Source organism: Cavia porcellus, unplaced genomic scaffold (genome assembly GCF_034190915.1).
Source record: "Cavia porcellus strain 051 isolate PalLab524CR breed Dunkin Hartley unplaced genomic scaffold, mCavPor4.1 scaffold_16, whole genome shotgun sequence".
Lineage (NCBI taxonomy): Eukaryota > Metazoa > Chordata > Mammalia > Rodentia > Caviidae > Cavia > Cavia porcellus.
This window is the reverse complement of record NW_026947499.1, coordinates 33,022,155-33,039,424: the sequence shown is the minus strand read 5'-3', so window position 1 is coordinate 33,039,424 and position 17,270 is coordinate 33,022,155. Positions and strand designations below refer to the sequence as shown.

At 45.9% G+C, this 17,270-nt stretch overlaps 1 protein-coding gene across 14 annotated transcripts in view; it reads right to left on the bottom strand.

Annotated features, from left to right (window-relative positions):
* The window catches only part of Mapk8ip3 (mitogen-activated protein kinase 8 interacting protein 3), a 45,281-nt gene that overhangs the window by 10,256 nt on the left and 17,755 nt on the right, over nt 1-17,270 (bottom strand). For 3 of the 14 annotated variants that reach the window (XM_013141610.3, XM_063226274.1, XM_063226275.1), the window contains exons 5-12: nt 17,221-17,244; nt 14,524-14,668; nt 10,399-10,645; nt 9,569-9,671; nt 8,960-9,078; nt 2,722-2,733; nt 792-849; nt 288-440 (exon numbers count right to left, since the gene is read on the bottom strand). In XM_013141610.3, the coding sequence (XP_012997064.1) occupies nt 288-440; nt 792-849; nt 2,722-2,733; nt 8,960-9,078; nt 9,569-9,671; nt 10,399-10,645; nt 14,524-14,668; nt 17,221-17,244 (861 nt within the window). Of the gene's footprint in view, nt 1-287; nt 441-791; nt 850-2,721; nt 2,734-8,959; nt 9,079-9,568; nt 9,672-10,398; nt 10,646-12,964; nt 13,091-14,523; nt 14,669-17,220; nt 17,245-17,270 lie in introns of those variants that run through there. The other 11 variants (XM_063226273.1, XM_003478453.5, XM_063226276.1 and 8 more) reach the window with 10 other exon arrangements.

Below are 17,270 nucleotides of genomic sequence, written 5' to 3'. Positions count from 1 at the left end.
AAGGCTGCTACTCTCACCTACAGAAAATTCATGCAACACGATCCTGCATAGCAGGTTCAGGAGAAGATGAAGATAGACAGGCACTGTCCAGACAATGGACCCAGGCCAGTGGCTGGAGCTGGAGCCCAGAGGGCCAAACAATAAACATAAAAAGCCACCTGGGGCAGGAGGGGCCTCTCAGGATAGTGCAGGACTTAGAAGAATAGATTCATGGGGGGACAAAGAGGTAGGCTGCTCAAAAAACTCTACCTGGGAACCTAAGTCTTGCTTTCTCCCAAAGTCCTCACCTTTTTAGCTCTTCTTCCAGCTCTTTGATTCGGTTCTCCAGTTTGACCTTGGCCTGCTTGGCTGCTTCCAGTTCCCCCTTCAGCACCTCCTGTTCTCCTGACAGCTGGTCAACCTTTGCAATAAGGTCATTCTTCACCACATTCAAAGCATTTCTTTAAAAGACAGAGACATGGGTTGGGTGGTGTTTTGAGAGCCCCTGTGTACATGGCATAGGGACTTTAGAGGGGCCTACATGTTCCTATCTAAGAGGGTTCACCTCAGTCAAGAATGTGGCTGAGGGTATTGGGACTATCTGTTTGACCAGGACACCAAAATGGTCATCTTAGCCAAAGGGTCCTTAAAATAAGTTGTCCAGGAAACTACCCAGGAGTCCTGTTGAGTCCCCCTTATTACAAAGTTCCTGTCTAGTTACCCCTGTAACCCTGGGCAGGGGGAGCCACTATGGTCCTTCCTCTATGGTCCGTCAAGGGAGGTTGCTTAGTCTAGCACAGAGGACTTCTTACTTGGTTTCTAGAAGCTGCGAGTTCTCCAGCAGCAGGTTCCCCACTTCTTTGCCCATTCCTGCAATGAAAAGTGTAAAGGTTTCCCTGAGCACTCGAGGCCACTCTGATGCTATTGTACCTTCCTCAAGGAGCAAAAGTCCCTGCAACTCTCACCTCCATTTGCAGAAGCCAGGCTGCAGAAGGTGGTAAAGCTGGGTCTGGAGAGGGGTCCTGGCCCTGTGTTCCACAACTAGTGGAAGGCCTTGCTTTTTGCCAGGCCTATGACCTACATACATAGAGCAGGCTCCCCTTAGTGGCACCTTAGAGCTTAGAACCAGGCCCTCGAAGTGGTTCTCACAGGTCAATCTGTATAGGAAGTGTCTGGGATGACCTACCTATGTGTGGCTGCTTTGCTCCTGCTCCCAGCATCACCCTTTTTCCTGATGTGGTGCCTTTCAGAGCTATCTCCCAGGTGAACAGATGTTGGAGTCATAATGAAGGGAACAGATGACAGCATAGGACTCAGAGAAAACAACCAGCCATAAAGATGGGATGGCCCATGGCAGGTGTGACCCTCTACCAGGGATACATGCAGGCCTGGCAAAGTAGGGTAGCAGGAGGTAAGGAGGGACCTGGGCACAAGGATAGGACTCCATGGTGCCTTTCTGTGGATGAGGTGACCAGGTCCTCTTGCTACTGGCCTCAAAGTGGACTCCACAGACTGAGTTCCCTGCAGACATGTCCCATAAATCCCACAAGTACCAACTCTGATCTTTCAAAAATAGTCCCATATTTGTGTAGTCATGAAATAACAAAAATACAGGGCACTTGAGCTAGGGATTTACCTACTGTCCATTCTGACTTCACTTGCCTCAAACATGGGCCTGCCTCCTGTGGACAGGACAGCAGAAATGGGCTCTCTGGTTTAGGGGTCTGCCTTGGGCCTGTGGAGGCTCACAGTGTCTGTCTACAGCAGCTCAGAGGGAGGTGTTGCCTCCCATGACAACCCACAGCTCCTGCTGACCCACCACCCCTGCCATGCAGAACAAAGCAGATGCTCATGAAGCATGAGAAGGTGTGGGTTGGAGAAAGGAAGCCAAAGACAGGAGAAACACACAAAGAAGCAGGGCCTTAGCCTTACCAAAAAAATCATCACGCACTGCGGGAGCGTCCCAGTCCCATAGGAGATGGGCAACAGGGCAGGGCGGGGAGGAGGGAAAGAAAAGAAGCGCGTTAAGCCCATGTAGACTGCAGGGTGGAAGGTATTTCAGGGTCACTTCTGGCTGAGTTAGCATGGTGATAGGAGAGAACAGTAGGACAGGAACCGGGATGGAGCCAGCTACCCCTTCCAGAAAGTTTATCCTTGGGCTGCACACCAGACTGCCAAGCCAGAACCACCTGTGGGGAATGTAGTATATTTTGTCCCTAAATGCTGGCTAGAGGGGACAGGGTAGAGAAATACACAATGGGAAAGGGACTGGGACCAGGGGATGAACTTAGAGAGACAGGTAGACTTTAGGGACTCCTGCCACAAAGCAAAGCAACAATTCAGCCAGGCTACCCATGTGGGATAGGGTCCTAGGATATGATTAGCAGGTATCCCAGGAACCTTTGACGTCTGAGGTACACCCAACAGGGTCAACTGTCTTACATTCTCAGTGGTGTCCTAGAGACCTTCTCAGGCTCCAAAAAAGAGCATCAGATACCAAGGGCCTGCCAGTGGCCAGGGGAGCAAACCCAAATCAGCTTTCAGGCAGTAGTAGGCTGGTGAGCAAAGTATGGGGCTTTAGTGGCTGGGCAGCCCAGTGCAGTTGAACAGCAATCGGGAATCAGTGCCGAGCCCTTGGCGATGGTCAGCAGCAGGGGAGCACCCATGTGTATGCACCCTGCTCCAGCTGCTCTCCACAGTGGGAAGGGGGTGCCACAGGAGACAGATGGGAGAGATACACACCTGAGAACTCCCCTGGGCCACGTCCAGCGAGGCAGAGAAAGATGGGGAAGGAAGCAACAAAGATCAATTGGTGAATGAAACCAACAAATAAAAGAATTCTCATTAAAGAAAAAGCAACAATGACTCAGCCATTCTCATGCTGAAGGGCATGGAAGACAACATATTCCAGCAGGCCCAGGGCATATTCCATGGGGCAGGAGCCCTGAGGTGAAGAGGCCAGGAGGCAATCTTCAGTTTCCAAGGAGCCCAGAGCACTACAATCCTGGATTTGCCAGGAACCTACTTCTTTGTTTTTGTTACCCACCTAGCAGAAGATCAGCCCTCTGCAGAACCTGACAGTAAAAGCCTATATAAGAGCAGTGTGTGTATGGGTTGAGAATCCGCTGCATGCCAAGGGGGTACAGCTTCCCAGGTGAGCAAGCTGGCTCCTCTGGTCAGCTCAGATCTCATGGGAAAGCATGACCTCAGGTGACAGATGACCTGAGAATAAGGGACCTAGGACTCCACTGTGGAGCAGGGAAACAAATTAGTCAAAAAGCAGAGAGGAGTGAGGTGGGGAGCAAGAGGTGGCACATCCCCTCTGGGTGCAGACCTCTGCTGTATAGAGCGGGCGGCTGGGAAAAATGAATGTGGGTGGGAAGATGCTTTTCTTCTACACAGAACTGATGAAAGCACTGTGTCGTTAATGTACTTCACAACGAAGGAAAAGAATATTAAAAACCGAGTTAAATTAAGGAATAAGACATGCAATTTGTTATAGGAATTTAAGTAGTGCACCAATTCAAAAGCAGTATCTTCTTACAAACTACCTCCCTGGTTACCCAAGGGCACTTGCTATGAACATCTGGTGTCCTTTTTTTTTTTTTCTTCAGATACTTGGGATTGAACCCAGGGCCTGCCTTTCTTTCTTTTTTTCTTTATTTTTTGTCTTTTTCATTTTTATCGGTACCGGGGATCGAACTCATGGCCGCTGCTTGCAAGGCAGGTGCTTATGCCGCTGAGCTAAATCCCCAGCCCCAAATCCAGGGCCTTTATCTGTTTTTTGGTTTTTTTTTGTCTTTTTTGTTTTTATCGGTACCAGGGGTCGAACTCACGACTGCCTGCTTACAAGGCAGGTGCTTATGCTGCTGAGCTAAATCCCCAGCCCCAACCCAGGGCCTCTAAATCAAGCTATGTCCTTAAGTACTATTTTTCATTTATTTTTGAGACAGGCTCTCACTACATTATTAAGTTACCCAGGCTGGTTCCAAACTGGTGAGCCTTTTACCTCAGCTTTCCAGAGTGCTGGGAATATAGGTGAGTGCTACTACTTGTCCTACTTGTATTTTTATGTTTACATTTTTAATCCATCTAGAAATTACTTGTGTTTGGGGTGATCATATTCACACCATGTTACAGTATGGGGTCAACTTCATCTTATTTGGAGCAGCTGGGACCCACACTTTTACTGGAGAACCTACCCACTCTCTATGGCTGGAGATTATATATAACATGAGAGCCTCACACAGCTCAGATTTATACTCTCCTCTCTGCCATGTGACTTTTCCATCAACTTGCAGCTTCAGAGTACTAATGGACACCTGGGTTGGTAATCCTGTGACCTGATGCTACCTCAAAAACTTGTGGGGCAGGGTTGAAGGAAGGGGAGGGGAAAAAAGAAGAAGAAATAAAACAAGATAGATCATGTACAGATACAAATTCCATATGATGAATGTTATCATTATGTATATCTAAAATGTACCAATATAAGAAAATTTTTTAAAAAGTTTGGGCTTACTTTTCTGGCTGAATGTCAGAATCCATTCAGAAAATTCCAGGAAAACACCCAACTTTGGATGATTTTCCTGAACTGATATGCCCACTGTAGGCTCATCTGTGATGTCACCTGACAGCTTATGTGATCAACTGTTAGGCCCTGGATTGGTCCTATTTTTCTGTATATTTAAGGATTTTATTTTCTTCTGTTATGCTTTCTAATTATTTTTAAGCAGATGTGTCTACTTCTCAGGATTATGACCAGACATTGAGAGTTGGTCATGCCAACTCTCAGTCCCTGAAGGACAGCCAGCTGACCAATCAAGCAGTGGAGGTATCAAAGTCAGGTCAGCCCATGTCAGAATTTCAGATTCCAACTGAGTGATGCTGGGCAAACTGCTCAGCTTCTCTTAGCTTCAGTTTCCTCACTGTAAGTAGGGAAAACAATTCCTTTAGGTTAATGTGTGAAATTCCCACAAAACCTGAAATTTCAAGTAAAGGCTGGAACAGCACTATACTTGCTAAGTGATCAGGTGGGTAGGCTCAAGTATGTGTGTACCAGCAGGTGATGGCAGATCAATCAGATATAAGGATAATGAAAGCAGGGGTGTGGATGTACCACACAGAAGACTCTACCGACAAGAAAGTTGTGAGATAGGCAAATCCACAGATAGAAAGCAGGTCAGTGCTGCCAAAGACTGGGGGAATCAAGGTAGGTTGCTTGCTAGATACAGGCTTCCTTTTGGGAGGTAACACCATTCTGAAGTTATGTAGTGATGGCTGCATAGGTCTGAACACACTAAGAACCACTGAACTGTACATTTTCAGTGGGTGAATTGTATGATGTGGGAATTATACCTCTATACAGTTGTTAAGGGCAGTGGAGAGGATGGTTATTGTAAGGGGTGCTGTTTGGAGTTAGATCTGGACCTGAGTTCCTCCCCTTTCTTTAACCCTTGCCCCAGGATATCAGATTGCAAAGATACAAGAGTGGGGTCCTGTTCCACCCTCTTCTCTACGTCCTATTTTGTCACCCCCTACAGGCCCAGAGACACTGAATCTCTCCAAATTCTCTACTCGCAGCCAGAAGTCAAGAACAGGATGCTCAGTGTGGCTACAACCTTCAACATGAAAATAAAAACTTTACATGCATATCATTTTTCTAAGGAAAAGACTTTTTTTTTTTAAAGCAAAAACTCTAGAGCTCACTGAGTTACTGTGGAGTGCCGCAGTGTCCATATGAAGCCTTCAAGACCCCAGTTCTGCCTGTCAACAGCCTTGGCACCAGCTGTGCATAGCCTACGTCTCAGGCACCATGGGAAGCTCACTGACAAGTTTCTGTGCTATTCTGTCTCCAGTCTGGCTCTCATCTGGTAAGGTCTAGTGTAGAGCTGTCATAGTCTTTAGTGTCTGGGCTGGGCAGAAATGGAGTGTTCCATGGGACTCACTATCTAGTAAATGTGTCATGGATGTCATGGATGACACATTTCCCCACACAGACTTAGGGCATCAAATACCCTGAGACGGGATGGTTCTGTCCCTGGCAGGTATGAGAGGAGACAGATGCAGCCACCTGGAAGCTGCTCCTAGGGAGTGTCCTGCACCTTTACCTGGGTGCTTCTATTTCTGGAAATCTACCCAACAACAAGCATCAGAAAGGTAGGCAAATGTTTATACCAAAGGTTCCTAGGATAAGGAGAGGAGGCAGAGTGGAGGGAGGGGAAAGGAATGAAAAAAGAATTAAGATGTGTTACATTCATGATGTCACTTTCACTAGGTTTGTAATCATTATGTACTGCAAACTTGTACTAATAAGAAATAAAAATTGAAAAGAAAAGTAGAAAAGGCCCCTAAGGACAGTAGCAAAAACTAGAAACAAGAGAAGGCCGATCAAGTTGATTGCATAATTTTTCAATACAAATAAATTTACAGTTGCATAAAGAAAAGAGAATTGTATGGGACCAATTTTAATTGTTCATGGAAACATCAGTATTATCCTTGACAAACGATGTAACAGCACTGAGTGGCCTGAGGCGTCACTAAGATACTGGAATAATCATCATGGCAGTTAGGAGGTCCCTTTAATTTTTACTTCCTTCTTGGTATTTCCTGATACTATTTTTTTTTTAAATCTTTTTGAGATAAGGTTTCACTATGCAGTTCAGGTTTACCTTGAACTCACTTTGTAGCCCAGGCTGGCTTTAAACTCACAGTGATCCTCCTGCTTCAGCCTCTTGAGTGCTGGGATTACCGGTGTGTGCCACCACACCTGGCCTTTCTGATATATTTTAAATATTATTATAAAGATTTATCATTTTTCTAAAAAAAAAAAAAAGGCCCCCAAAACCTAAAAGTGAAATCTATAGCCCTATCTAGGCTATGTAAAGAACAATGGAAATGTATAAATTATTAAAAGTGACTGCCCTACTTAGTAGAATCTTTCTAAATAGTTTTTATATCTGAACATTTATTTTTAAATACTTCTGAGCAAAATTCCACTGGAAGCATGGCCCAAAGGTAGGCATCCTTGTCCTGTCCCCAACTTTCTCAGGTATTAGGCCTTGAGCATGCTAGGCAAGCACTATACTACTGATCTATAACCTGGCCCTATATTTTTATTTTTATTTTGAGATAGAGTATCACTAACTTGCCCAGGTTTGCCTTAAACTTAAGATCCTCTTGCCTCAACCCCCTGAGTAACTGAAATTACAGATAAATACTACTATGCCTAGCTGCTCCCTGATCTTTGGGGGAGAGATTTCAGTCTTAACAGTGGATATGAATGTATTCACTCTACTGAATGGTTAAAAGGGTACATTCTGCTATGAATATTTTACCACAATGAAGAAAACATTATAAGGGGCCCTTTATTCAAATTGGGCTTTGAGCAAGAAGCAGTGCTAATGCTGAACACCTGAGCTAGTGTTGCTCCCTAGTGGCTCCAGAAAAGCCATCCAACCAATGGAGAGCTCAGATATGGACCAGAGAGCTGCCACAGGATTCCAGACTAACAAGGCTAGCCAGGAGCTTCCTACCACACTCAGTCACAGGGGTGTCTGCAGCTAGAAAGCCTCCTGGCTGTCAGGGAAACACCTGTAAGTTCTTGATGGCAAAGCATCATTGGCTTACACCAGGGGGAAGTGACAGTGGCAGGAAACCTGGAAATAACCACTCTAAGATGCAAGATAGCTTTTCTTGGACAGGAGAGAATAAGACACTGGTAGCAATGCTGAAGGTTCTAGGAACAGAACTACTACCTCAGACTCATCCTATATGCATGAGGTAGCTGCCCTTGCAAAACTATGGCTCCCTCCAGAGCATGAGAAGGAAGAAGCATCAGTTCTGAGGGATTTATCTGAGACTGGGTACAGACAGAGGCATCAGGTAGACCTGTTTTCTCTTCCCAGCAAGCAGGTGCCATTGACACTGTAGCCTCTCCCCACCATGGCTGCTGAGAGTAGGAGGTACTTAGGCTGCATGGGACCTCAGAGCAGGGCCGTAGGCAGAAAGGTGACTCACAGCTTTCTAGGTAGCACTCAGATGCACTGGAAATTCAGGGGGCCAGGCAGCAGGAGGACAGTGCCTGGGAGCTCAACTCCATGTTGGCACTGCAAAGGACCGTCTGTACATCTGTAATGTGAAGCAGAGCTGCTGGCAAATGATCACTCTAAAGATGTTCTTAGCGCCAAACATAGTGGTGCACAGCTATAATCCAGTACCAAGGAAGGCTGAGGCAAGACACTTGTAAATTCAAATCTCACCTTGGCAACATAGAGACTTCAAGTAAAAAATAAAAAGTTCAGTAGTAGTGTTTCAGGTTCAATCCCTAGGACCACCCAAAGAGAGAGAGAAAAAAATCCTAGAAAGTATTAGACTGTCAGGGGTTGGGGGGTATGGAACAGGACTGGGATGAGTGCTGAGGGCATGGGGCTTCTTTGTAGGGTGAGGAGATTTCATAAACTTAGTGGTAATTTGTGGTTATTTGTACGACCTGTGAGTAGACTGAAACCCATGAACTGGTATAATGTAAGGGGATGAAGTTAATAGTATCAAGAATCTACTTTCATAAAGCTGTTATTTAAAAAAAAAACCAAGCAAGCAAGCAAGTGCCTGCAGTAGGCAAGATGGCACATGTCAGTAAGCTACTCAGGAAGCTGAGGCAGGGTAGGAGGATCACAAGTTCAAGCCAGCTTGGGCAACTTAGTAAGATCATGTCTCAAAATTAAAAATAAAAAGGACTAAGGATGTAGTTCAGTGGTCGCATGCCCTGGGTTCAATCACCAGTACTATAAAATAAATAAAATGGGGTGGAAGTATAGCTCAGCAGTAAAGCACTTGCTTAGCATGCACAAGGCCCTCAGTTCAATTCCCAGTATTGAAAAAAGTTTCTAGCCCTCGAGGACATTGAATTTTTCTTCACAATAAAATGGCCAATAGAAAGCCCCATCATCTCAGAGCTGCAGGCAAGATTGCTTGTGTTTACCTAGGAGGTCAGCCCCTTCATCCACATCCCCGATGACTTCAGAGCCAGCTGTTGACAGCTCATGGTATAGGGAGTCAGTATTGATGCCAAAAGCTTTGTTGACAATCCCCTGGGTTGGGCTGTAAGTATAAAGACCAGGAAAGCACAGTCAGTAGACAGCATATACAGCCGTCCATTTGGACCCTTCCAAATCTTCCAATACAGATGTTGTTATGGTTTGGATTTGAAATGTCCCTCTAAAATCCCATTCTTACGGCTTGGTCCCCAGCCCATAGTGCTACCAGGAGTTGGTGCAACCTTTAAGAGGTGGACTTGGTAGAAGGAAGTGAGGTCATGGGGGTGTTCCTGTGCAGACCTCAGTCCCATGATATGCTGCTTTACCAAGAGGCCCAAAGAAGTGGCTGAGCGACTATGCACTGAAACTTGTGAGCCAAAAGTAAATCTTTCTTCCTTTAAGCTGATTATCTCACATACTCTGTCATGGCAACAGAAAATTAACTCATGTTCAAAGTCAACACTATACCAAGGGTGCAAATATGGTGGGAGACAGTATAGGCAGCAACTCAGGGGAACATGGAGCCCTGCCTAAGGACCATGCTGAATGAGTACCTGTTTCCTGTGCGGTCCAGGCGTGTCTCTGGGCACATATCCAGCTCCGGGGTAGAGTCGATAATGTCCTGAACATCAGACCACTCATCACTGCTACCCATGCCTAGGGCAGAACAAAGGAAACCTGGGGCCAAGGGCCAGCCAGCTTACCTTCACCCTACCTGTAGTTTCCCTTGTCCTCACCAGCACAGCACTTGAGAGTCCTGCGGGGGGAAGGGCCACTGAGGCCTATCTGCACAGGACAGATCAGCTCTGGGCCCACCCCACTGCATTACTAGATCTCAGCAAGTCATAAATGGCACCTCCTTTTCATGGTCAAATTGTAATAGGCCAAATGTTCTTATGTTCTCTCTAGTTATATGCAGTTAGATTGTTCTATGCTGATGTGTCATCATCACAAATTTTTATGTTACCAGAATGACCATATATGGATGAGACACAGTCTTTAATGGGATGATCAAAGTAAAATGAGGTCACTAGGGTAAGTCTTAATCCAACTTGATAGGGGTCCTTCTGAGAAGAGATGAGGACACAAACACACACAGGTAGATGACCCTGTGAGGGCACAGTAAGAAGATAGCCCATTGCAAGTCAGGAGGGCAGCCTCAGGAAAAGCCAGCTCTGTTATACTTTAGCCTCCAGGACAATGAGGAGATAAGCTTTTGTTGTTCAACTACCCATCTGTGGCATATGTTACAGAAGCTTGAGGTGACTAATACATGAGGTGACTAAAAACAAAAAAAAGGCAACCCTCCCTGGTGTGGGGGGCAGCAGGAGGTCAGCAGTCCTTGTAGGACTCAGTAGGGCTAGGGCGCAGAGCTAGCACATACCTATGCTGACATTCCGCACCTCCTGGGTGACCTGGACCTCCATATTGCGGCTGTTGCGCTTCTCCCGGGCCCGCTTGCTGTTCTTTGTGCCACTACCATAATCCCCCAAGGGCTGTAGGCTCTCGTTGAGTGGTGTGACTGCAGCCGAGGGCACAGAGGATGTGGGTGTGTTGGACTTGGTGCCCGTAGTGCTGGGTGTGGCAGCTGCTGAGGACTGACCTGACTCGGACATCTCATCGTGTGGACACTAGGGCCGAACATAGGGATTAAGGACACACGTTATCATGAGCCACAGTGCATTAGCTCCAGGGGTGGCCACCAAGGCCTCACTGCTCCATTCCTTTGCCACCCTGCTGTAATCCAATAGTTCCGTACCCTGTTCCCTTTGCTGACCTAACATTAGGCTAACTTTCACCCCTGAGCAGTCTTGCTCCTCTACCAACTGCTTCTGGCACTCACTGTGGGAGACAGTATAGGCAGCAACTCAGGGGAATATGGAGCCCTGCCTAAGGATCTTACTAAATGGTTAGGAATAGTGCTTCTAGCTTGTACCCTCCTCAGGAAGGTCTAGAAAAACATTAGTAATGGGTGTGGTGCTACACAGAAGACAAGTAGGAGGACAGCCGGGTAACCTTTGCAGTCAGTGTTGGTCAGGTACTAGCTGCCTGGGGACCAGAAGGAGTTGTCTAAGAAGGGCTGACAAGGCCATGCTATACACAGGATTGGCTCATACTCTTCCTGCTTTTGGCAGAAGTCAGAGGTAATAAGGGACCATAACTTTTTACCAATTCTGTGCCCTTGATGCATGGAACTGTATCTCATAGCTCAACTGTGCCAAAGTTTAGTCCTAAATATCAGCACAAATTCAAAAGGCCTGAAATTTCATTCTGAGAGAATGGGACACTGCCAGACATTCTGTGAGGAAAGCCCCAGCTATCACAAACTACAATCAGCTACTTACCTTATAAATCTCATTAGGGGGAAAGACATTCTATTTGATTAGTATGGGACACGTAATAAACACGACTGCATTTTGAGCTTGTCACAGGCAGACGGGTGACCTGTGTTCTTAGGGTTCCTAGAACCAGCAAGTGTGGTCATCCAAGGAAGGAGAGAATAAAGGAGGGAAATGTGCAGCTCTGTCTAGAGCCAGATGAATGTAGCACCTGAACTAAGAAGTATATACCTGGGTCCCAGAATCATAGCTGATTCTTCGATTTGCCTTTGCCTGACCCACTGAGTGCCCACCAGGGTATGGCAAGGTCTCTTCATACTGGACACCACTACTTGTTCAGAAGACAGACTTCTGGTTTCATCTACTATGCTCCTGAATTTCTACAAAAGGAGTCTCGAAATCTGTCAGGTATTTTGTCCAGAAAAGGAAAAGCTAATGTATTTATTTTTCTAGACTTTCATAAGGGACTGATTTCCCCATGCATGAATATTCTCCTTCCTCTAACTTTTACAGTTTAGCCATTTAGGCCCTTTCCAAAAACTTCATTTCTTCTAAAAAGATCCTTTGTTTTAGGCCTGTATAGTCTTATGAATAGAGAGCTGGCTTGAAAATAGAGAGCTGAATATTATTAATGTTCTATTAATGTTATTAATATTCTATTATATACATTTCACTGTATATAATTATATGCATCGATATTTCATAAATTAATGTTAAATTCAGGTAGCAATACATTTGGAACTACCATACCATTTGTGAACTGTATGGTGTTCTTTTTTTTTTTGCACATTTTGTTATAATTTAATATACAACCTTTTTGGACATTTTGCTATAATTTAATAACCAACATTTTTGCACATTTTGTTATACTTTAAAAGCTTTTCTGCATTTGGTTTAATTTAATAATTTTTTTATGTATGCTGTTCTTAAACATTATTTTTAGAAACAATAAAAAAAGTTCCATAAATACCATATCATTCTCTACAGCTGTAGCTCTAAACTGCACAATTATCCTCCCATCCCAGTGATGCTTGGCAAAGACAGTGAACAGTTTCATTGTCATAAATGAAGATTAGGTGCTTCTGACAAGGAGTGGATGGAAGCCAGGGATGCTGACCAACATCCTACGGCATCCAGCAAGGTCCCAGAGTCATGTACAATCCTGCTTCAAACACCAGTAGTACTGAGGGGAAAAACCACATGCCAGCATATATTCCAGCTCTCTTCAAGTTTCTCTGCATTAATATCTTAGGATGGAAATTTATACTTGGCATTGAGACTTAGGCTCAATTCAAAGAGAGCCTTGACAAGGGCTGGGAGAGGCAACAGTGGCCTCCAGGTCTCTGAGGATAAACCTCTAATACAGCAGAGGTACTGGCTGCCCTACACAGGGCACAGTGTTACTCCATGAAGTCTAGGCAGAAGCCAGGGGTATGAATCAGACGCACATTTCCAGACTTCCTCTTCCATGGTCAGGTTTCTCACCTGTTGTGACTCTTGTGGTCACTGTGGGGGTATTCTGCTCTTTGGCTGCACCGCTCCCAGAACCCCAGGTCTGTTATTCTATAGGGCTACCACTTACCCAGGGGATACCCCCTGGCCACCACTTACCTAGGCCAAACCTCTCAACATCCTAAACATCAACGTGAAGCAGTGACCTCCAAATGTATTGCAAAGAACCCACACTCTTAGCGGTCATTCCTCACCATGAGTAGTCACAACTGTTTGGTTAAAACACTACAGTACATAAAAACAAAAAAACAAAACAAAAAACAAAAAAATTAAGAAATTAGAAAAACCTTAAAACTTGGAGAATGAAATAAAAAAACTTAAAATGTAATTGTTTAAAAAAAATAAAAATCATAACACACTATGAACTAAAACATACAATGCTGTGATTTATGGACAGAAAAGACTATTTCAGACAGTATAGTAGTGAAAAGACAGACACAGTAAGAAAGACGGGTCCAGACACAGGCATGAGCAGGGCATCCAGGAGTCAGAAGGTCAAGTGGAAGTACTGGCTCTCTATGGCTTTGGCAAATGCTTATGGGGCAAGCCCCCACCACAGGCCCAGTATGAACAAGAGAGAGACAGAGAGAAAGCAGTCAGTGTAAAAGGCAGAGCCTCGCCTAGACACCCAGAGGATAGCAGGGTCCCCATTGGGCCTCACTGCTTCTTCCCAGAGCACAAATACTGCCAAAGCAGTGAGAACTGGGTGTGAGTATCTCTACATCTCAAAAACACACTCATTTCCTGGAACAAAAGTAGAAGTTGTGGAGTCACTTTCCAACAGAACCAGCAGCATACAGCAGCCCCTGCAGATAACCTGACAAAGGTAGAAGGACAGTTTGCCAAGAGCAGCAGTAGGAAGGATACCTAAGAAGCCCTGGGACCCACAGCTAGCAGTCCCAGCAAGTATGGAAGCCTAGGGCTTGGCTTCTACAGGAATCTTCCAGTGGCCTGTGAAAAATTCACCAACCTAAGGTCAACTCTTTCACTCCAGGAAGGTGGCCACCCTTGCAATGTGGCCAGCACACTACCTTGCTACAGCTGCATTCCAGACAGTCTGATCACACAGACCCAATAGTAGTAAGTGACCCAGGGCCCTGAATGAGTGACCTGGCTTTCCCTGGACTCCACGCTAGGGGTGCACTCACTGGATGGCTGTGTACACTGGTGGGGGAGTGGGCGCTGGGTTTCACTTCATAGCCAAGATTCATTACCGTAACAAGAAGATAAGGGCTTGTAAAAGGAGCCATCCCCTTGTCTTTGCCTCCTCCCAGCTGAGGTCAAGCATAGAAGTAAAGGCAGCTCTCAGGAGCAACATGCATCCTGGTTAGTGTTATCTGAGGGGAAGGCATATATTTTGGGGTATGGTCTGGCAGAGGGTTGCTAAACTCAGCCCTAACAGACATGGTGGTTCCAACTGCAGAGTGGTCTATTCCACTAGCAGAGGTCTAACCTGGACTAGCAGGCACTAATACAAAGCTGCATAGAGAAGCTGTGAGAACAGAGGGTCTACTTTAAGGCTTGTCTTTCGTGACATCCCAGCTTGGTTTCTCATCCCATAACAGGCAGGGCAGATAGCTGCATGCAAAGACTGGGCTCCTCTACATAGATGTAGGATACCAGTAAAGGAACCCTCACTCCACGCACGGCTACAAAACCTGGTAGCTGGAGCTGGACTGCAGCTGGCCGAGGTCATTCAGGTGCCAGTGGTCTCCCGCAGGCATGAGCTTGCCCCCCATCTGTGCACGTACCATGCCGTCAGCCAGGGGAAAGACATTCAGAGAGGTAGGGCGCTCTTTCCTGCTGGAATATGAAAGGAGACAGGAAGAGGAAGTAGACGGTTAGCAGAGATGCAGGAGAAACAAAATTCCTTTATTGTTACATAGACACCTATCCAGTGCACAGCATTGTTCAAATGCTGCCCAGCAGCCTGCTCAGGGGGATGCAACTAGTTGGCAGCCCAGGATCCTACACATACAATCTTTTCCTTCTAACACATGAATTATCATTTTAATTAGCTCAATTTTAAATGGATACCTAGGTATCATCACTAGAAATCCCACAGCAGTACCAGTGTAGGACCTTTGGCATCATGACCAGCACTAACTTGTAGCCTTGAGTGAATTTTACAATGACAAAGCCTAGACTTGCCTTCCCATAACCAGGACCATCAGTTCTGTTTTTGCCTCCTGGGGCCAGCAAAGGAATCAATCTTTTCCTGATTCTCTGCTCAATTCTTCCCTATCAATCCAGTGGTTTTTCCCGAAGCCTTTTCACTGTATTAGTTTGAACAGTTTGTAACAGTTTGAATAGTTGTGTCCACACCTACAAGAATTAAAAACATCTCTGTCCTATCTATTGAAGCCCATGAGGGAGGAGCATCTCCTCTTCTAATACAGCTTTCCCAGCTGTCTTAGGAGCACTGAGAGAAACATGGGTCCCTTTGAGGTTCTGCTTACAAACCAAGAACATCAAGTACAATGGAGTGACAAGAGCAAAGCTCACTGTACCAGTGTTGGCTGAGTTCAGGGAAGACCTGCAGTGGGCTGTAAATAGCAGTGGGGACAGAGGCCTGTGCAACACCACCCTCCTGAGACAGATAGTGTTCACACTGCTTAGAGCTATTCAGGTTAAGAACTAGTACCTGCTCACCCCACAGTGTCTAACACAGCCCTAGAGATTGTTGAGGGGACTTCCTCGGCATCCAAGGGAGTATGGTACAGACTAGCCTGCTCGAAAGGAAGGAGATGGGGTTCTCTCACTGGTGCTTCAAGGATTCAAACAACAAAGTGGGCAATAGAGTAGTAGGGCAATGATTGAACTCTCTGCAGGTGGGAAGAGGAAGCATGAAGCAAGATCCTAGGAAGGGTTCTCTTAATTGGGAATACCTGAGCCATCCCAGAAACCAGCCAGCTGGTCTGTCCTGTTTAAGACAGTAGTGTCTCCTGTAGCAAGAGGATCTCCAAAGCTTAGTGGTTTTTGGCTGGCTCTCTGGGCTGCTGGTCTGCAGCAAAGAGAGAACCAGAGAGATCATGTGTTCCATAAGGGTCTGGGGCAGAGGAGGAATTCTGAGAGAGAAAGCACTCTCTTGTGGTTGGCTCTCAGGGCCCCTTTGCAGAGGGTATGTCTGGGCCTATCTCTGTAAGAGTAAGAGAAACTCATATCCAGAGTAGGATATCAGAGTTGGAAAGTTCTGTACCTGCTAATCCACCAGACCTCTCTGACCCAACTCCACTAGAACTGTTCATGCAATAGCCCGTAAGCCACCATGAAGATATGACCTGTCCATGAGAGGAGCAGGACTATACCTTGGGCTGTCCTTGCAGACTCTGGACCAATTTGGCTACATTTTGCCTCTCTTGGGCTCCCAATTCTGGTAGAAAAACACTCTGAGGCCCAGTTCTGAACCCATTAAGTACTTCTACTCATAACCTCAAGCCAACAAATTGTGGTTATTACTAGATGCTACAAAGACAGCTGGGAGGATGAGGGAGGCTCCTACCCCACAGGATGGGGCAATGAATACACTACAGACCACAGACTTCTACTGTCTAGCTAGCTTTCTGGGTCCATTAGAAATCTATCTGTACCTAGAAACACATCTTTTCCAGCTCATCCCTGTGAGCATTCGGTAGCACTGCCAACTGAGGAATGTTCAAAGCTTGTCTTTCCTGTCTTCTCCTTTCACTTTCACATCTTGTGAGACCTGTAGAGACCACACTGCTGACAGGGGTCATCACAGTCCAGCAAAACTGAGCTGGAGCCAGGTATGTTGGAACATACCTATAATCCTAGCACTTGGGAGGCTGAGGCAAGAGGATCACCATGAATTTAAGGTTAGCCCGGGCTACATAGTGAGATCTGGTCTCAAAAAGACCACTCTTTTTCCTGGCCTCCCAAAAAAGTTGAGCTGGTTTAAGTGCCCACACTGGGCTATATCTGAGTATGGAAGCACTAGATGCCAGAGCAGACAAAACGCCTTTACTTGCCACTGCCTCTGGTAACAACTACTGCTCTGGCTGCCTGCTATTCAATGGTGTGAGTTGCTGCCATAATTTTAATTGTAACAAGGGAGATGTCTGCTGAATACAGACAGAATCTGAGTCAGGCCTGGACAACTCAGGGAATTCCATCCCACTACATGCTTTGTGCCTGTACCAGGGACTTTCTGACCAGCTTGTAAATTTCTGTAACATGTGAATGCACCTGGAAGTACTTCTGATTTACATCAGCTGCAGAAATCATTATACTGTAACTAAGGCATTTTAGGGTCCTGTGATTAAGGCAGTGGGCTGTATTCACTCTGCCCTTGGTCAAACCCAGCACCACAGTGGACAAAGACCCACAGGTTTTACCTTTTCCTCCATGACTGGCGAGGACTGCAGGGCAGCGACAGACACAATGG